At 32.1% G+C, this 22061-nt stretch overlaps 1 protein-coding gene across 1 annotated transcript; it reads left to right on the forward strand.

The window, feature by feature from the left end:
- Positions 1-4800: 4800 nt before the first annotated feature.
- Positions 4801-21296, forward strand: LOC137923135 (trypsin-7-like). The gene is made up of 7 exons (XM_068766289.1): positions 4801-5024; positions 5210-5324; positions 9523-9685; positions 12655-12860; positions 18014-18219; positions 19940-20000; positions 20851-21296. Exons 1-7 carry the CDS (start codon positions 4968-4970, stop codon positions 20970-20972), a joined length of 930 nt encoding a protein of 309 aa, XP_068622390.1. The 5' UTR covers positions 4801-4967; the 3' UTR covers positions 20973-21296.
- The last annotated feature ends 765 nt before the right edge of the window (positions 21297-22061 follow it).

The following is a 22061-nucleotide window of genomic DNA, read 5'->3' on the forward strand; positions in this document are numbered from 1 at the left end:
TAAAAATTCCAATACATGATAATGCAGTGGCATTACTGAATTTGGTTCTACGCTAAATTAATTATTAGTAGGTTTATTATTTAGATATAAGTGTAAATATTATTTTGATTTTTACTGTAACAATAAGACCAGGCCGGTGGTGCAGATTACCAATAGAATGTAAGAAATTTTAGAATGTTACGTTACTTAGTATTAAACCGTTGTAAATATAATTTTTTAATTATAACTAAAACTATTTAATTTTCCAAAATTACTTAATTGTGTACAGTTTTAATGATAAAAAATAATAAGAACACATTCTGTGTCTTAATAATAATATTTCTTTTATCCCTTATATGTAATTGCCTAGAATAATCGATCGATTACTGAATAACTTATTGTCACAATAGTATTTTAAGTTATAGCAAGTATTTTCATTAAATTTATTTGGAATTATCGCTCTCTAGGCTGTAACTGTGATTTCTTCATGTTTTCTATGTTGACTTAAGTTTGTATTAAGTTGTTGGTTTGTTTAATTTTATACTTTTATGACTTGTTATTATATACTTACATACTTTTTATACTTAACGATATAAATAATAAAACGTTTTACTTTTGTAAATATTTAAGTTAATTTTATTAAATTGTTTGTAATAACTTTGCAGTTTTATTTTATACCGTATTGACTTCACGTTTGCATGGACTTAGTTCGCTTCGATTTTTGTGTACATTTACGATTTTAGGAGCAAAGGTGTATACAGGCTGTTCGATTATGGATGTACAAAGTAAGTGTACAAAAGGGTGAATGGATAGCTCTTTTGTCAGCAAATACTTTTAAAATTTTACTTCTATTTCTAATCAATCTATGTAAAGTGATCACGCTGAAATTTTTTTTCTATTGGAAAGCGACTAGTCAAAAACTTCTGGCAGTATAAAGATATGAGACGAGAGAAATAGTAAACGATAATTAATTTGAACTAACGTATTTAAATTAATTATCTACTGTTTTTGAGTTCTGCAGATCTTTTTAATTTATCATTTTTACGTGGTTTATTATTTCTGAAACCATTAATTTTTGGACATATATATACCATACATCATGCCATTAACTGGCAACAATGAGAGTATACTCGTAGCTCTTCGCAATCGACTTGTAACTTGATTCAAGAAAAGAATCTACGAGGGTCAAACTGAAAGTTCTTAGAAAATCAAAAACTAAGCATTCTAGCAAGTTATTAGTTTTATTATAACTTTTCAAAATAGCGTCTATTTACATCAATACATCGCTGCATTCGATGGAACCATTGAGAAAAGCACCTTGCCCACTCGGCCTCAGGGGTCTCTTCGACGGCGTTTTGAAACGCAGCCACTGCTTCTTCGGCGTCCATAAAATGTTTTCCTCGAAGTTTTTCTTTTATTTTCGGGAATAAATAAAAATCGCAGGGTGCGAGGTCGGGGCTATACGGCGGGTGACCCAGTAATTCCACGTCTGAGGTCGCCAAATAGTCGATCGTTTGCCTGGCGGTGTGCGACGAGGCATTGTCGTGATGAAGGAGGATCCTGCTGCGAGGTTGTTTCTCTCGAACTTTTTCCAAGACAAGTGGCAAACAGTTGTTAGTGTACCACTCTGCATTAACCGTTTTCTGATCCTCTAAGACAACTGTCGCGTAATGACCTGTCTTTCCGAAGAACGAGGCCACCATCTTTTTTCCAACACTTCAACCTCTCTTCACTTTAGTTGGCAACTCTTCGGAAGGAAACACCCACTGAGCAGACTGTCTTTTGGTTTCCGGATCATAACAGTAAATCCAGCTTTCGTCACACGTTAGTATGTCGAACACAGCATTTGAGTTACCTCCGTTAAATTTTTGGATCATTTCTCGGCACCAATCAACACGGCGGAGTTTTTGAGCCTCGGTCAAATTATGCGGTATCCAGCGGGCACAAAGCTTCCTGACCGCTAAATGTTCATGGAGGATTTTGTGCACTTGACTCATTCCTATGCCTAGACTTGTCCGAATCTGCTGATAGGTCACTCTTTTGTCAGTCTCTATCATACGCCGCACAACACTGATATTGTCTTCAGTCGTCGCTGTAGAAGGCCGTCCCTCACGCAAATCATCGGTGAGATTAGTTCGACCACGTTTGAATTCATTAAACCAGTTGTAAACTGTGGCACGAGATGGGGCTTCATCGTGAAAAGCCAATCGAAGTCTATCATAACTTTCTTGTTGACTTATATGACATCGAAAGTCATAAAAAATCATTGCACGAAAATTTTCTCGGCTTAAATTCATTCTGACGTGCACAGACAATTTTCAATTTGCCGCCAAATCGTAAAACAAATGACAAATGAATGAAATGTATACTCAATATTATTGGTAAAGAGTTCTATTTTCAAAATTTAAACTTAATTTTTTAATATAATGTTGAAAAATTAAAAAATTTAAGTTGCCAGTTCTAAAAACTTTCAGTTTGGCCCTCGTACATTAGTGCACTGAATTCTTTTTCAATATTAACGGCTCAGTGTCTACTGATAATATAGCGTTTGATAAAAGAGTTTATCGGAATCTGTGATAACCAAAAATGAGATAAGTAGAAGAGAGAGAATAGATTCTTAAAAATAACCTTAGCCATCCCACGAAAAAGTATATAATAAGTACAGTAGATTCAGGTTATACTAAAATTCAGTCAAACGCAGAGTTAAAAAATAGCGCCTGAAATTAATGAATACTAAATTTTACGACTTAAAATTATAACTATTATTTTATGTCAAAAATTATAATCCTTAAATTGTCAAGCTACAATTAATATCGGCATAATTTTAGTAATATAAATAAGACATGCTGGTCTGGTGCAATGAAAGATTTAGTATAATAATACTAATAAAAATGTCTTTAGCAGGGCGGAAATCAGCTAAGAATTTAACGAAATTACATCTGCAATTTCATTCGGGGATTGAGAGGGTCGTTAAAAAATGCCTATTTTCAAACTATAGCTCTTATAAGTGTAAAACTTTTTTTGCGCATTAATAATTACTTAGAATAGATTTTATGACTATACGTCCTCAAAAGGTACCGCGAGCAACGCGAATCGGGCGGGGACAGCGAGTATATTGTAATACCATAGAACTAAATGAATTGCTATATTAAGCGAGCTGTAACTGTTATATAATTAATTAAAAATTTGTCACCTTAAATTTATTAAATATTAGAGCCAACTTGACAGACAGCTTGTTTAACTGTTAATATTGAGAAGTTGAACACATTGACCTCTATGGAAAGTTACACTTTCGCTTCTAGCGATAAGTGTGGTGTTTAAAGGATCTTTAGTATTTTAAGTGTATTATTCCTCAACTCTTACTATTGTTGTATGATAAACATTAAAGCTCATTATTCACGTAGATTGCATAACTATATATAAAAAAATTGTATCTGATATCTGTTTACTGAATAATATTTGTTAACCTTCAATTTTAAGTACAATATTATTAATTTTGCATCAACTCTGCAAGATTGCTGGTTGACGGGCGATGACACTAATAGCAGCCCGAAAGAATATAATTTTCTTTAAATGAATATTGTTTATAATGATATAATAACATAGAGAGTAGGGGGTCCTTTTAACTGGTTTATATTTTGTTTACGAAAGAACTTTATGTAATTTTTCATCTTTAACATTCTTATAAAAGAAAGAGTTTTGGGCTATGTAAGCAGCTTAAGTCCACTTCATAGTGAGCAGTGGTTATGGTAAAATTGTTGCTCGTTGATAATCGAACCTGGAACCTACGATTACTTATCTAATGTCTTGGTGGTCATTTTGAATTGTTTATCATTGTATAAGCCTTATACTATGATCGGATATACTGAGCTTACAATCATAAATTTTACGGTTCAATTAACCAATTTTATCTTCAATTTATAATTTACAACGTAGTACAGTTTATGTAGTTTGATGGACATCTATCTTTTTTGTTAGCATAAAATGTAGAACAGTATTTTGATGAACTGTTTTCTTTTATTTTTAGCATAGACTATAGTAAAGTTTGCGTAGTTTCGTAAATTGTTTTTTTTTTCAGTTTAGTTTACAAAGTGCTACATCTTGTGTAGTTATAAGGACATCTATCTTTTATTGTTAGTGTAACATATAATTTAGTTTGTGCAGTAGTATAGTAGTTTGATGAAATGTTTTTGTTTTATTTCTAATATAAGCTATAGTAAAGTTTGCGCAGTTCAACGAACAGTTTTTTTCTTTCTGTTTAGTTCACAATATAGTGCAGTTTATGTAGTTTGATGGACATTAATCTTTCATCGTTAATGTGAATTGTAGTATAGTTTGTGGCGTAGAGCAGTAGTTTGATGAACTATTTTCTATTTCATTTTAGTATAGGCTGCGTGTAAAAACTGTGTCAGTAATTGTATCGAGTATACTACTAACTTAGAAACTAAATACTTTATAGCGTATCAAAACTAATAAATGACCGATAGACAACTATCAACTATGATTTATTGTTTGCAAAAGTACATAATTCCGTAATGTAATTTGAGAGTTCTTTGCTATGTTTATTAGATAACAGTTTTTGTAATTTCTAAATAAATACATCTTTTCTCTTTTTAATTAATAATAAAGATTAGAAGAAGTATAGTCTACTATTTCCAGATTATCCTGGCCGATTAGTTTTACTTTGGTTAATACTGAAGATAGGAGTTAGGAGAGACTTGGTTTCTGTCCATTATATAAAGAAATTTAGTCGTAATTGTATACGGTGAAGTGGTAGTGGTGAAGCCGTAAGCAAATCACGTTCGTCCGCGAGAAAATGGCTACGGGTCGGGCGCATCTCAGTGTGTGTCCGTTTGTGAGCGCGCGACAAGTTCAAGAACGGAAGACGATGCGCCAGCTGTGCGCGAAATTCTGAATTCGATATTTGAATTTTGTTTAATTTTTAAAAAAAATATTTTTATCATTCAAAAACAGTACACATATTCAAGATGTGGAAGTGCTCTCTAATCTTAGTGGCAGTGGTTATAACTTTCACTCATTCGGAGGTTTGTGACAAATTATTTTAATCGACCGAATTTTCTCTTTTATAGCGTCCAATTTAAATTTCTGCTTAATTTATTTTGTGAATTTTATCATTATAGTGAAGAACGACTGTGATATATGTATAAGAAATAACAATCTCCTTTTTAATTAATATTTATTGTTTCATAACTATTTATTTTTTACTTAGGAGGATGCAGCACGCGATAGCCGAGAAGTATTGGGTAAAAATTTCTTCGGCGGTGTGTGGGGTAACAGGCCACCCCTCTTGGAGAAAAATCAACCCAAAAATTCGTGCACTTGCAGTTAGTATAACATATTTATAATTTTTCTTTCTTTGAATTACTTCAGATGAATGTTTTTATGTTTTATATTAGTTACTCACATATATTTATACATGCAGTACAACCTAGATATATAATATGAAAATAGCTTTTAAAAACGAATCCTCTCATTGATGATTGTTGTGATGGACATTTCATCATACCAGATGAATCGTTTGTTTATAGAATGTTTCAAACATAGAATTGTTTACAAGTTTTCAAATTAATTCGTGGCAAAAAGACAAAACAAGTTTGTTATTATAAGCAAAGTTTTATTAATCGATTTTAAATATTCAAGATGTTTTATTTTCTATAATGCTTATGATATTAAAGCCTTTAGGTCACCTTTAAGCGAACTAATGCTGCGAAGTTTTTGATTAAAAAAAAGAACAAACAAAAAACTTGATATATCGTGAAAATACCGTGATACGTACGGGTACCGCTCTTGATCTAGTATGACCTGTCTTAAAACCTGCTTAAAATAACATCACATGATTTTTTTTATTTGTCTAATAATTATACACATTGGCCTTATTTTTATAGATAGTAATTAGTTAGCCCCTATGTTATTTTACGCAATTTAACATGCGTTATATGTAACACACATCTAATTTAAAATACATGTTCCATAGGTATAATTATACTCGAGGTTTATAGATTAGAATTTAAACTTTTGGCCCTGGGGAATGAGTTAATTCGATTGCTTCTGGACGCTGTTACCGGTTCTCGCTTCTACAGCTTCTTCGGAGTTTGTGCGAGCGGATCCGAAATCTTCGAGCTAATAAATTTTTAAAAAATCTACACTATATGGGTCGCCTGACGTATTGTATTGACTAATTTTTATCTACTTAGTTTTTGGAGAAAAGGGAGATCCTTTCCTTCGAAGAAAATTTAGCTGAATCGATATCGGAGTTGGGACAGAATCGATTTGAGTCGCCGTGCGGACCCGAGGGCGGCGCGTTTTAAAACTGGGAAATGTTCTCCCTACATTTTCTTTTAACTTTTGTAGGCAGTAATGACATGAATTCAAACATAGCCTGAATTTCTTCATAATTGAATCACGTATACTTTTATGTTTCCTCATTCAAAATTGGGAAGGAAGGATTTGTTTTTAGAGAAAACGTGAACGTGAACATTTTTACCATGCGGATGCGTTTGGTTTGATGGGTATCTTATGTTAAAATTGAAGTTGGTCTAGTAAATATCAGGACTAAGTTAACTTGTGACGTCGTATTATGTTTGATGAGGACCTGTTGAACGATTATCGAAAATTATACCTGTTATCGTTTATTGCATCTTTTTTTATTACTATATAATAAAATAATAGATAAAAAAGGAATGTAATATGATTATTACATTCCTTTTTTATCTTTATTTATGACTATCATAACATTTTTTGACCTTTATTATATTATATAGGCATTCAAAATAAGCTACATATTTTTATTCATGCACAGGTTGCTTAGTTATAGATGTAAAAGCTTTGAAGGGGTATGGGTATGGGTCACTTGCCAGGCGAAAGTTTTGAAGCGTTCGTACCTATTCCCAAACACTCTGTATAAAGTAATCACTCTGTAATATATTTCATCCATTTTTCTTTCTTTTTTCGGTATTGAAATGCGACAAACCAACTATTCTAGAAGTAGAAAGTCAGCAAGGACAGTTAGTAAATAATAATAAATTTTAATATGAAGTTACTCGATTTATGAACACGCTTTTCATTATTAAAATGTTATTTATTATTTTTGAAGCCATTTTACACCCGTGCACATAAATCTTTTACACCCGTGTCTATTTTTTGGAAAAAAAATACGATAGGTAATTTTTTATTTTCCTGCCTAGGCGAAAGATATTTTAGGAAAATAAAGTTTCGTGAAAGGTCATAAAGATATTAATCATAAACAATAATAATGATTTGTTTCTTTGTTAAAGAGATGTAGAATTTCCAAATGTTAAATACACAATATTTAGGCATTTTAAACTAACCAGAATCAAGGTTTTTCCTTACACGAAAAGATAAGAACCTAAATAAAACGTTACATTTATATTTCTTAAACAGGTACGTAATCAATAAAAAAAAAACTTGACTCTGATATGCGAAAGACGTAATTTCTTTTTAAACTGTTCTGACCATCTAGTAGATGTACCGTTTGCTCCCATTTCGTGGCTGAATTATCTAAATTGTATTGAATCGTGTTGAATAAAAAACAGCCTTATTTAAAATGTTTAATAAATTTAAAATGCTGATGAAGGGGATGTTATCAAGTTAAAATATGCTTTAAGATATTTAACGTTTTCAAATGTTTTTTTTTTTTGCCACGTGTAAGGTAGTGCGATGCCACACAGATTTTTGTAATAAAATATTGTACTAATCATCATTTCTGTATTGGGAAGTCCACTGTTGGACAAAAGCTTCCCTTATAGATTTCTAATAGGCCACTTGAATGCGGTCTGCATCCAGCGTCTTGCGTCTGTCCATCTAGTGGGTGCACGTTTTAGGTTCCACCACCAACAAGGTTCTCTGTCCACCTTGTTAAGGTCTTTGGAATACGAGGATCACGCAGGCCGCTTCAAAACGCTCTTTTTAAAAACCTGCGCTTATGTTCAGCTGTGGACGTGCTCCGACTAAAATCATGATGATGATGAAATCTTTTGCTAGTCTCGTAATTTAAACCAACGTACGTTCACACATAAAATAACTAGGTAGCTTTCTATTACCTTAATGAAGTTATCATATTTTTTATGTTTAAAAGAAAAGAAGAATAAAAAAGGCTCAAAAAAGATTAGTTTTTGTTAAAAAAAGTTTTGTAATAATAATTAACGTAAAATATACATTAACTTTTAAAATTAATAAAAGCAAAAGTTAACTACTATTTATTATTATTATTTTGATTGAAAATAATATTTAATAACGCCACTGAATTATAGTATTCGTCATCCTTAGTTAGTTAAGTTTTAGTTATTTTACGTCTTTCCCATATTACAAAAAAACGTATTTTCTGATAATAAATCTTTTTGTTATTGTTTTATCACTTATGCTTCGTGGTTATTGCTCTTTTTTAAGGTCGTTTCGATTTTTAATAACATAATTTACTTTAAAAACACAAGTTAATCGAAGTTTTTTAGCATTTAACAGACGGATTTAACAGACAATTAAAAAAATATGCACAAAATGGCGCCCCGAATCACCTTAGAAGTCGTTGAGGAAAATGTAAATAGGTAATAAATTGAGTATAGTTTGAGAAGTCAGCTTGACATTTGTCCACATTATAGGCCTGTGTGTGTGATTCATTCTGTAATTTCGGAGATTTTCGGCGGTGAAACTTTGTCATGATCGTGTTTTTAAATTATGTATTGTAAAAACATTGGAAATGACAGTTATTCTAAAACGCCAAAAATTGTAATAAATAGAGTACTTTTTTATAAATATTTTTCTTTTTTAACCAAATATATTAATAGTCAACCAATCGCTTATTATTCACCTCATTTACGAATTGTTATTTTAATTGTTGATTATAAACTTATATTCCACCTACGGGTTACAATGTTAATTGATGATTGTACATGCATCAATTATTTTCAAAATTCCGTTTAAAAAAATTATAATTCAGTAAAAATTGTCAGCGAAAAAGCTACTTGTAGACAGTAAAATGCTCTTTAATTTCTGTGTTTTGTATCTTTTAATAACCATTACACTTCTTTATTTTATTTTCTATCTAGCTTGTATCGTATTGTCTATACATTGTTCTTCTTCTTTCAATGCAAAAAAGAGGTTTCTTGTGAAAACGAATGTAAAAAGAAAAGAAAAGAAGGTCCGAAGTCGTGAAATGATAAAGAATGAGGAATCATCCGAAAACCGGTCCAATATGCGCTTGTCAAATACCTTGACGTCTTGTAAACAAATTGCAATATTTTTATTTGCATATATTTTTTTAATATCACCTCATGACCATGATGCCAGCCGATGGACGTCCACTGCAAGGCTTAGGTCTCGATCAAAGATCACTAATGAGTGGTCTAGTGTTGTCCTCATCTCGCGAAAATTATTAAAACTTAAAGTAAACAATTCTATGCTTTCTCTACTAAGGAAAAATAAATTAAATATATTTCATTCAAATAAAGGATACATTTTTAGAGTTATTGTTAAGTTTGGCTACTTACATGTAATATTGAATTTCAGAGTGCGGCGAGAGGAATGAAGTGTCGCGTATAGTTGGTGGAACTGAAGCCAGTAACGACGAGTTCCCATGGATGGCCAAATTGATTTACATCAAACGTTTCTATTGCGGTGGCATGCTTATTAACGATAGATACGTGCTTTCTGCCGCACATTGTGTCAAAGGGTAACTATATAATATATATCCTTAACATAATAATATCTTAAGCATTGTACAAAAATCCTACTTAATTTTTAATGCAATTAAAGATCTCTTAATTCATCTTTAAACGGTAAACTATAATTATCAAGACGTTTGTAACTGTTAAAAAAAATATAACGTTGACTTCGTAATCGGTAAAAGTAATTAGTTTATTTTATATTTAAAACGCCCAAGGTTTTCCAAACAGACACATACAAATCGAATAATACGTAGGTAGAATTGTATTTGAACAAAAATTTCTTCTAGTCTCAACGTTTGGCAAATTTTCAAGTTACTTGAATCAATACAGAAGCGTGAACGTTTAAGTATGAGGTTTTCAAGTATTTGCACAAAACTTAAGGAGTATGTTGGCGCGCTATCAACATTGTATTTCTATGTTTACTTTCCTGTTGCAGCCGTTATTTAAATTCTTCCCGCCATTCGTCGGAACTTCAAAAGTTAATGAAACGTTCAATTTACGGTGGGATTTATTATAAGAGTAAAAGCATTAAAGGACCGAATATATGTTCTAATTGTCAACAAAAACCTTTCAAGCTCTTCTACCTCTTTCCAATCACCCAGTATAAAGTGATTTCTTTGAAATATTTTCCAGTAATTAATTTATTTTTTCGATTCCAATACGTCGGGCCGGTATTCGGACAGTACAAAATATGCAGGAACAAATAATGAAAAAAAAATTGTAATTATAATTAAACTGCTTTCTTTTTTTTATTACTGTATTAATATCATGCTATTTATTATTTCTGAAACTAATTATTTTTGGGATGCGTGTACTATAAATTAATTGTCAGCAAATAAATTCACCTTTATGTCTTTTACACCTCAAACCAATCATTCTGTATAGTCACTTATATGGCGCAGAAAACGTTAATCTATAATTAAAAGTTAAATAAGATTAATTTCAAAATGTATGTAAATCGAAATACTAATTTGACTTAAATAGATAATTACAAAATAATAATTCGATGTTAAGCAATTAGGTTTATGTCAAAGTGGCAAAATCTAAGGTAACAAAATACCATTGTTAACACATTTTGTTGCTACATTACACACATGTACTTAGAAACCATTGTCGACATGTAAATTACCTGCTTCGATTAAACTTAACACAAAAATCTATTTACATATGTTAGTTTTAAGTGAACACTAATGCAAGTGAATTTATATGGTCATTGGGACCGTTTATCATTGAAAAACCAGTCCGATAACCTGAGAATTGGCCAAAATTCCCATAATAAGTTCTTGGTGCGATCTTTTAAATTCCAATCAGTAGTATTAGTGCGTTCACCTTTAAACCGGCCCAAGGAGCAGGCTCCGAACTTCAAAGTTCATTATCCTCGACAAATACATGTACGTTTTAAGCATTAGTGGAGCCTTTATGTTCAACTTTTTGCGTTTTTGGGTTGATTATTTAATTTACCCGCATGTAAATTTTTAACGATGTTTTGTCGATACCGAGAATCGTGGGGGAAAAATATTCATTTAAATTAGTAGAATCGAGAGACAAGGAGAATCGGTTTAGGTTGAACAAAAATAAGACGCAAAAAATACAGTAAGTGAAAGCGTAAATGAGGGGTCATTAATAGTATGCATGTCCACAGAGCGGCGAAAAATACTGTGTCACTTTCGCTCAATACAAACTTGGGACGGTTAATGACGTGTGTGTATATTATTATACCGGGGCAAGTGGAAGGAAGGAATTGTTCAAGTGGTTAATTCCGCACTGTCTTTCTGCCGCTACACAGTAATATGTTTTATTGTTAACAGCGCTGTAGCTACAAATTATTGCTCGTGTCCTCAGACATTCAAATTTCTGGCGCAACAAATTTTATTATGTTCTTCGCACAGCATTTAACTATGGTGTATGGAATTGCAATTCTTCAAAGTTACATTAGTACACATTTTTTTAATCGATGCTTTTCCAAACATTATTTTTTTAATAACAATATGCAGTATACAAACTTGTTTAAGCCTAGATTTATCATAATCTAAATTGGGTTTCTCTGGACGTGAGTTTAAAATTATTACTGTTTTAACTCCTACCGAAAAGTAACTAAAAATTAAAATTATTTGTATGTAGTATGGCGAATCTTGCATCATTTAATACAATCATTGGGAAACTCCACATAGAGCATAATTTATTTAATATTCTCTATTTTCGCTTATAAAGAGTTATAAAGGTATTCAATTCTTTTTGGAACATAAAGTAACGAGGACATTCATTTGTTAAAATTGTAAATCAGATTGCTGAAAAGTAAATTCTCGTCATAAGTACATTCACAAGAAATGCAGATCTTAGCGCCTTTCAAAGCAAAGTATTTGAATATTTGCACATTACTGCACGGCGGAATAAATAGGCGCTTAACATTACTGCATTGTAGCCACACTTTCCATTTCGGACTAGAAGATATTTCTCAATCGCAGTCAGGACAGAGGTAAAATATTTTAGGAGTAGAGATGTTTTGCTAAAGATGCTAAAATAAAACAGTGTTATGTGAAGTAAGATCCATTACTGTTCCATACGAAATGCTTGCATTGTGAAAATTACACAGATGCTTATACACATTTCATAGTAGAAGAGTTCCAAAAGTCGTTTATTTTATTATGGGTTATTTATAATGAGTGAACTTTGCTCAAAGAGTTCGGCGGTATAGGTCGACAAGTTAACAGTTGTGCGATGTGTATGTAGTTTTTTCATCGTCATCATTTCAACCGTATTATGTCCACTTCTGGACTTAAGGCTCCTCCATGACTGGTGACTTACGTGGCTTGTTTACTGCCTATACAACTTGCCTATTACTTGGTCTAAGTCAGTTACTTCGTTTGTCTAAGGTTCTATAAATTTCTGATCCAATCTTATAGAGAAATCCCGAGCACAACCATCACCAAAATCGTTTAATGACCACTAATAATTCTTTTGTTTTTCTTTTCAGATTCATGTGGTTTTTGATAAAAGTAACATTCGGCGAACACAACCGATGCAACGCAACTGTACGACCTGAGACAAGATTTGTGATACGTGTCATTGCAAATAAATTCAGCCTAACCAACTTCGACAATGACATCGCTCTGCTGAGACTTAACGAACGGGTGCCAATGTCCGATGCGATCAAACCTATCTGTTTGCCAACCGATAAAAGTAAGTTATTTTTAAATATTGAGAGATGTACATCCTCAAAATTGAATCAGCAATGACCGGATAATAACCGACATAGTCTAGCGGACTAGCAAGTTGAAGTAGCAGAGAGCAGGCCACACAGCGTGCTGAAAAGATGGCCACAAACAGACCGGCAATTGTCTTGGGGGCGGACATCCTTCGCCGGACCATGGTGGACGCATTGACCTTGTAAAGGTCATTGAATGACGCTGAATGATTCCTATGGGTCCTATTGGAAATAAGGAGAAGGCCAGCGTCCTGCAGTGGGCATCTTGAAATGATGAAATGATGATAAAGATGTTAAACCTTCAGGCTATGTTTACTTTGATCCGAACATCCAATTATTTACATACCATACGTACTATATGTACAAACGTGAGACGTTAAGTTTTGTTTGTCTCGCGAACGGTGAATAATATATTGTAAGGAAACGGGCATATCTTGGCAATAATGATCTGTCGTCGATTCATTATAATCAATTACGCTTCTTATCTTCTATCTTATAAAAGGAATTTTTACACTTTGAGTACTACTTAGTTGATAAAGTGTGTTAAAATTTGCAAGCCAAATACGAAAGCTGAGCGGAAGTTTTAAAAACAACTAAAACCAGACCTACTTAGTTATTATTCTACTATATTATATCAATAAATTTGAATCGAAAAACAATCATTAATAAATGACGTACTATACAATTACCATCTTAGGCCGATATTGATCTCCGATAATAAAAAAACGATGAGGTACTTGGTTTAATCCAACACGATTGCAAATATTTTCTCTAAGAAGAGACTTCAATAAGTCAAAACGGCAGGAATATGAAAAAAGGTATTAAAAGCCCTTTGTATCACTATATTGTTAAGGGTAGGTTTTATTGCTTGCTATTGAAGCAGAATTTAAATACGATAAAATTGATATAGAACACCGAAACCGCTGTATTGTGCCTTAGAAAAGCGCAGTAAGGCGAAACCCTTGGAAAGAATAAAAATAGCATGAGCGTCGTCGCCGCGACCATTCATGGCGGATTAATGGAACGGAGCGGTCTATTCGGCCTATACTCACCTCACCATACGCACATACATTAATGACGTGATCCAGACTTCTACAGGTCTATAGGCTTTTCAATACTTTTAACGTGGTGTTCATGCCATAAAGCATTTGTTCTTTATATCGCGATAAAATCTTCATTATCAAATCGTTCAAACATTTCATAATAAAATACAAATTATTGTACAAAAGTTTACTAGGAAATGAGAGAATTACAAAAGTATCCTATTGACTTACGGTATAATACTTTTACGTATTTGTCATAAATAATACTTAAACCTCCTAATATTTCATTCACTTATGTTATATTTAACATTTTATAAAAAAGTAAGACACAAAGAGAAAGCCTTTAAAAGGAATTTGTTATTAAAATTTGTTCTTGTCCCTTAAAGAAGGTCACCATGCACTGTCTCCGTGTTTTAATTAGCATGCAGTTAACACAAGTACACATTGTCGCACTTTATATATTAGAGTTATTTTATTACATTAGCAATCGTATTTATTTTATTTTAAGGCATAACAACAACGTAAACACCAAACACAATATTATAAAAATATCACAGCAAATCTCCATACACGCACTAGCATAAATAATAGATGTGAACCTCCTTTTTAAATTAAATACAACTACATTTTTGTTATTCCACTTCAATCCATGAACATAAAAAAAATTAAATAAATATAAGGACAATGTGAAATGTAAAGATAGTAGTCGTTGCCCAGCGGTACAGGATTAAGACTTGCGATCGTAGTTCATAAGTTGCATTCCCGGAATTTAATCTATATAATTGACAATTTGTTCATAAATAATATACGATTGTCACTGCTCATAAAAAAAAAACTTTTCTTCGTCTTTTGCGTAAAATAATACCACAACGCAATCGTCAATTAATTAAAACAATAGCAAATATATAATAGTCAGGACTTATTTTCTGGATGGCGGATTCTGGACATGAAAAACATCCCGATCATGCAGTTTCCGGAGTCTGATTATAGAAGTCGCGCCATGGTAGTTGGTAGTGGTTGGTTGGGTAGTGGTTATGTCCGATAATAGTGCGATAGTAAATTAAGTCTTAACAGGTCAGGATATAGCATCTTTTGTTGGATGGAAAAAAAATTCTAACTTAATTATATTTTGTTATTACATACTCGTATTTTTAGTGACGTAAGAATGTGTTACTATTGTCACTGATAGCGTTCAAAGAGCAATGATCAGGGTTATGCTCGGAATTTTTCGACAAGATAAAGTCATAAATGAGGAGATTCGTAGATGAACGAAAGCAACCATTTTAGCCCTTAACCATAGGATAGGCAACTTGAAGTGCCAGTGGGCAGACCACATAGTGCGTAGAACAGATGGCCTCAGAGGCCTAAGTGTTCAGGACTGCAGGCAAGGTCTCTGCAAGCGTAGTTTAGGATATCCGACCACAGAAGGACTGACAGACGGCCTTGTTAAGGTTGTTGAAATACGCTGAATTCGTACCCGTACCGACCGGTCGTGTTTGATATCCTAGCGGGTACGCCAATGTCTAGCAGCTCACAACCTATGGTTAAAATGACGATGATGTTCTTATTAATTAATTATTTAGATTTTTAGTCACGTCATACATTGATCTGAAATCGACAGAACAGTTTTAAAAGAGGTTAACTAGCCTTCTTTATTATTGTTACTAAGTGAATAAATATTTTCTTTTTTCAATGTTTCAATGTGCTCATTAAATAAAGAAAACTCTAATCAATTTACCCGTTTAGTCACATATTGTTTATTCATAGAAGTTATGCAACAAGTTCGAAATTTGAATATCGTTATAACTTATATACTTTATATATGGCGTGGTGACAATGAAAAAAAGAAAGACAGTAGAATAATTTTTTTAAGTTGTTATTTTAATTAAAAATTTGTTTTTTTTTTAAATGAAAATACCTAGAAATTAAAATAAATTACAGATATCACACTTGGTGATAGAATACTTAAGATAAATGTGAACAAGCCTTAAACAAAACTAAAAGTTGTATCTTAAAGAATCTATTAACGTAAAATTCAGAGACTTTTAAAAAAGAACTCAAAGAAACGGCTGATTGATTTTGTGTCGGATTCCAAAAATCACGTCCTAATATTTAGTTTACTATATTGGTATAGGTTTCTTTTGCTTAAATTAGTGCAATTTTTAATTATTTCTGATTGTCTGTGTTTATATCTGCCATTAGGCATTCTTGATAGTGTATCTAAGATCACAAAAATTTGACTAAATTTGTTGTGGGCTTTTCTCGCGTGTTTAACTCAATAGCAGCTTTAAATTGTACCTTAAAGGATCTTAATTTGATTCTTGTTTCTATCTAGGAGCTTCTGGCATTCTGTATTTGAAATTAATTAGTGATTAATATAGATAATCCTTAATATATAATATGAAGGATACAACGAGGAATAGAAATAAATAATAACGATATTATAAAGCATATCAAAGGAGCTAAACAACATTTTTATAGACATTATTGGAAGCACTAGTTTCTTTTAATTGCGTTCTCTCGTTTTCACTTTGTACCATAAAAAAATCTTAACGGATATTAATGTCAATGCCATTTGCGATATTACACATTAGAAATTTTAAAATTGTCTTCAGCATTTCGTTGATAAATAGTTTCATATATAAATATTTTCTATTAGAATAACTTTACAATTTAATACCAAATATTTCAATAATTGAAATAAGCTTGCTAAATATTCATATTATCTTTTGTGATTTTATTATTATGCGAATCCATCTTTTATTAAGAGATACTATCTGCGAATCGTTAATTGCATACTTATTACGTAATAAAATAGTGGAAAATTTATTCCAAATCGAGTCTTTCAATTAATGTTGTGTTTTTCCTTCATGCGAGCGATAGCTATCAATTTTTAGAGTTCATCCAAAGTCGCTGATTATAATTATATGTCTAGAATAATTAAAACAACTATTGTACTATACATACTATTTGCTTGAAATCGTTGCAGCAGTATTTTATCTGCAGATTGAATTGACTGATTTTCGATCGATTTTATTTTACCGATATGAAATAATTTGTGTTGCTCCTACGTACGGAGACGTTCTTCAACACTTTTAATTAATATGACAGATTATTAATTTTTTAAATGAAAAAATGAAATAGGAAATATTGGAAATTTCCCGGCAACCGCGAAATTGTGATAAAATGATGAGTTTCATTCATTGCAATTTCGCTTATATTTAACTTAAAGCTACTTGCAAAAGTGCCCTGATCTTAGAAAAACTCGCAAGAAACTCCGACGGGTTTTCGTTCTGGTCAATTTTACAACATCGATTGAAAATAATGCAAAACATTCTTAAGCTTTATTATCACATAAAAACCCTTCACCCTGTAATGAACTCTTTAACAAGGTTTTGTTTTACAAATTTCTTAAATTTACTCCACGATAATTTGGATATTTTTACACGGGAATGTTTTGCTATAATATAAACAGCTGCCCTTATAGGATTTACCATAAAAAGCCTAAAGAAAAGTATATTATGCGTAAATAATTATGCTCTACAAACTACGCTTTTAGTAGTCGACCGAAGTAGTTGATTTGTCAAATTGATAAGCAAATCTCTTATAATTATTAAATTCTATTAAATTATTGATTTTTAATACCTGTCTATCATTTTGGTTTATAATTCCAAATTTAAATTTGTTTTAAAACTGAAGCTACCAAATTTCTTTAAAATAATGATATATTTCCTTGTTCATTTCATTTTGTTCTGACATTGTTCTGTTTGCAACTACAGAAAAACTGTGTCCAGCGTTGCAGAAAATTTACAAAGAATCAATGCGATTTCGGACTAGTTACAATAGACGAATGAACTTCCAAAAATGACAGAAGTGTGATGCGTGTGCTCATTTTAAATAAATCATTACATGATTTTGGTATTTATTATTGTACGATGATTTCGATGTTAATGTTTGTAAGGGTGGTGCAAATTTAAATCAAATAAGTAGTGGAACATTATAGTAGTGAATTAAATAAGTAGTACACCATTTGCCAATATTTTGGTAGTGCGAATAAACACACTGTACTTTATTTATTTTTCTAGCTAACTTGTACGTTGGAGTGAAAGCAGTTGCTTCTGGATGGGGCACACTTAGCGAGGAAGGCAAAGTCTCGTGTACTCTACAAGAAGTGGAAGTACCAGTGATCAGTAACGAAGAGTGTCGAAAAACAAAATACACGCCTTCCATGATCACAGATAACATGATGTGCGCTGGATATCCGAAAACAGGACAAAAAGACTCCTGTCAGGTATGGTTAAGAGGCTTTCAAGAAAGAAATTAACTATTTTTATTTATTTAATTTTTTATTTTCCCGTTAACATACATTGGTCATAGAGGTTTATGCTCGGAATTTATTTACGAAAGCAAATAAGGAACTAGGAGATTTGTAAACAAACTAAAGTAACTGATGCAACCCTGAGACTAGGATACCACATAGCGCGCAAGATTGCCGCTTTGGTCTCCAGTATCTGGAGCGGTGACTACGAACAGGCAAGCGCAGCTATAGATGTCCACTCACAAGGTGGACCTCGCTGGAAGATAGGCGAAACGGGCCGCTTCCATCAGACTTATAATAACAGTACTGACTATTGGAAATCTATGGAGGAGGACTACGTCCACAAGTGAGCGTCATACGGCTGCTGATAATGATCTCTCCGTTAAGAGAGCTTGTATAATTAAAAGTAATAAAAAATAAAATTCGTTTAAATATTAAATGTTATAAGGAAGAAATCACGTATGAGCCAGTATTTTATTCAAGAGCATTTCTAGAATATTATTTATACATTACAAATAGATTAAATATTTCGATGAGTATTTACCAAAAGCAGTTGTATTGAATTTGCGATCATTGGAAAGCGAATGATCGAATCGACAAACTATACTTCCTTAAGTAGAGATTTCTGAAATAGTTCTCTGTGTTAATTTATCTACTAATATGTAACTCATATAAACTCAACCATAATTTCTTATCGAAATTATGTTTGAGTTAATATGCATCGAAGTATACATTCTCCGATTATTAGATAAGACTGAAATCCAGTAATTAAACCATTTTCATTCCATTCGTTTTACGATTGGACCAAAAATGCTATCATTAGTAGATATGTCAGATACACAATTGTCTATATCTAATGAATTTGAAGAACTTTGTATTCCTCCAATTGTATTTTGTTAGCGTGTATAAGTTTCAGTAATCTATGTCAATATTAGAATTAAAAGTCATGCTAGTAATTCGTAAAATAAGAACGAAAATATTTGCATAACAGTAATACACTGTTTATTACTATTGTTGAAACGCGTTACTTTACAATCATGTAAAAAAGACCGTGTTAAAAAAGGGTTGTGTGTTGTGTATTCATAAATATTAAATTTATTGAGAAACTACTGTGCCGGTAGGTACCCAACAGTAACAGACGTTGTAAAAGAAGTGAATAAGTATACAGGTTAGAAGAAAATCTTTCAAACACAGCACTTGATTAAATCAGTGTTCAAAAGGCTTTATATCTTCACATCAACTCAACAATGATGTATTAATGGCTTTAAACCTTTAACTGTTTATAATAAATTGTTTATGACAGATATATTACTAGTCCTTCTGAAGTCATAATAGTTAAAACACGAATTCTAAATAACACGAATGTTATACTATATAACAATATTTATTATTTCATTGGAATATTCTTACATCGTTTACTTTCCACTAATTATAACATACGAGCATGAGGATATGAATATTTCCAATATGCTTTAAGGAAATACTTTAGTTCAATCCAACATCACGGATAATTTTTGAGAGTATATTGACCTTTAGCTTCTCTGATCGAACATTTATAAATCCAATTGCATTTATGTGTTCAATTAATTGCAAATTACAATGGTAGTACACGCTCGTCGACTGAATCTCCTACAGCATACGAAATGAGATGGAGATGCGTTAAAATATTTCCTACACTTTCTAATGTTTTCAGGGTGACAGCGGCGGTCCGCTTGTAACGGACAGAAAACACGACAAACGCTACGAATTAATAGGTAATGAATATTTACATTGTTATATTTTAGGACTTGAATTAAAATAGAGAATCCTGACTTAAAATGTTTCGAATTATAGTCAGCGTGTTTCGCTTTTTAATTGTATCAGGCGGTATCGTATTATTGTACATCTTAAAAATATCAATTTTCTATTTAAAGTTTGCATGATGACTCCCATCTTGCGTTGCCCGCATCCAGCGACTTCCCCCTCCTTATCTATACCTCTCTCTATCTACGTCGGGGGGCTACCCAGGCCGTATCTATTCCCACACTAGCTATGAGACGTTTTGTCAGTCGTGCGACAGAGATAACGCTCTACGAAGCCGAAATTAGCCGATTGTCTCTTTCCAAAGATCGATTTGCAATATTTATCGCCGGGTATTGTACCAACTACACGCAGTTTTATATTCCAAAATTTTTAGTAGGACCGCATTGTCATTAAAGTGATCATCAGATGAACAACTTACCGGTCGTATCACTTTTCTTTTATATACATGGAAACTAAAGTAGCCAAAATTTTTTAAAATATGGTTATTTGTATTTTGTTAATATAAATACAGTGCTGAGATAAAACTAATATTTTTAAATGCCGCACAAAGGCACAACATTATTTTCAATCGGTTAATAAACAAACATATTTATATATATTTTTAATAACATTATTGTTATATGAACAATGAAGGCAGAGAATACTTTAAAAAAAAGAAAACTATGCAAACAGATTAAAAACATCTGAGTCATGAAACCGGTTAGCTAGAATTAATAATTTAACGATAAGGATTTATGTTCGGGTCAGTATTTGAATTAATTGTGGTATGTTGAGCACTCAACGTGATTTATTTGTTCGCAGGTGTGGTATCGTGGGGTAACGGTTGCGCTAGAGTCGGATACCCAGGAGTTTACACCCGCGTCACCAACTATATAGACTGGATCAAAGAGAATACCGCAGATGCCTGCTATTGCTCAAGCTGAGTAATGTTTTCAACGCATGAAACTACAACCAATTACTCAACGCCATTCAAAAAAAAAAAAGAGAAATAAAATTAATTAAATATATTTATAATCAAATAATTATATGAACTTAATATCTAACCGTAATATACTAATCAATGTATTTTAAATATAATTTTGTAATGTGATATTGTAAGTGACAAAATACATTATTTATTTCGATGTAATTTTCAAATAACTTTTTGTACCAATTGTACCAAAAATGTCAGTTTTAAAATTGAAAGTTACTATTTTCTTCGCGTCGAAATATGCGTATTATTGCCATATTAATTAAGACTAAGTATATTTGGGAATAAATGTTCATGATATGAAATTATACCAATAAAATACATTAATGTTGTGTTATTTATCCTTATAATCAAGGTCTTACATTTACCAAAATACGAAAGTAATTTGAAATACTACGAAATACATGGTTACATTAATGAAATGTAATACTTCTTCACTATAAAGTTCATCGACTTTAATAAATCGTGTTATATATTGATCTAAATACATAAAACTTATTAGTTCATTTGGATTTGTGGACAAGTATAAATTACGACTTTCTACGTAGCGTGTGTATCATTTAGTTGATGAAGCATAAATATGAGATCGTCCTTATATATGAGATCATAAGAATCAATTTAGTGAATATGACAGGTAAGGTCATTGATCCCTGAGGTCATTGCCAAATTCGATGCCCATACAGACTCCAATAGACGTTTAAAACGGTGCTTTTCACAAGTAGCTTTTGAATTAAATGTATAAACAATCCGTCTGTTTAATCTGCCGTACGCGTATCCGAAATAATTTTCATGAAATACTGGAAGGTGATAAATTTTTCGATGTGTTAACCTGTTTTTAAGGGTTCCTTTTGGCTAAGTATAAGTGCTTCATTTCAAGGTACCCCAACTCCATAAACACGTTGGAATCGAAGATATTAGTTAGTGTACCCAAAGAGCACTGAGATATCGCATCAATAATTAATACGGCGATTGAGGCTGTACATTGGTTAAATAAATCATTTACCATTTTATTAGTGCGCGAAAATGAAAACGACGTTGTGCT

Source organism: Battus philenor, unplaced genomic scaffold (assembly GCF_028537555.1).
Source record: "Battus philenor isolate CCGP_79_NKW_IND1 unplaced genomic scaffold, ilBatPhil1.0.hap1 SCAF_10, whole genome shotgun sequence".
Taxonomy (NCBI): domain Eukaryota; kingdom Metazoa; phylum Arthropoda; class Insecta; order Lepidoptera; family Papilionidae; genus Battus; species Battus philenor.

Bases quoted from the DNA above. Each gene is read 5' to 3' on its own strand.
- LOC137923135 (XM_068766289.1), top strand. From the start codon at position 4,968: ATGTGGAAGTGCTCTCTAATCTTAGTGGCAGTGGTTATAACTTTCACT. The intron at 18,220-19,939 runs GTATGGTTAAGA...TAATGTTTTCAG, and splicing joins GACAAAAAGACTCCTGTCAG to GGTGACAGCGGCGGTCCGCT. The intron at 20,001-20,850 runs GTAATGAATATT...ATTTGTTCGCAG, and splicing joins CAAACGCTACGAATTAATAG to GTGTGGTATCGTGGGGTAAC.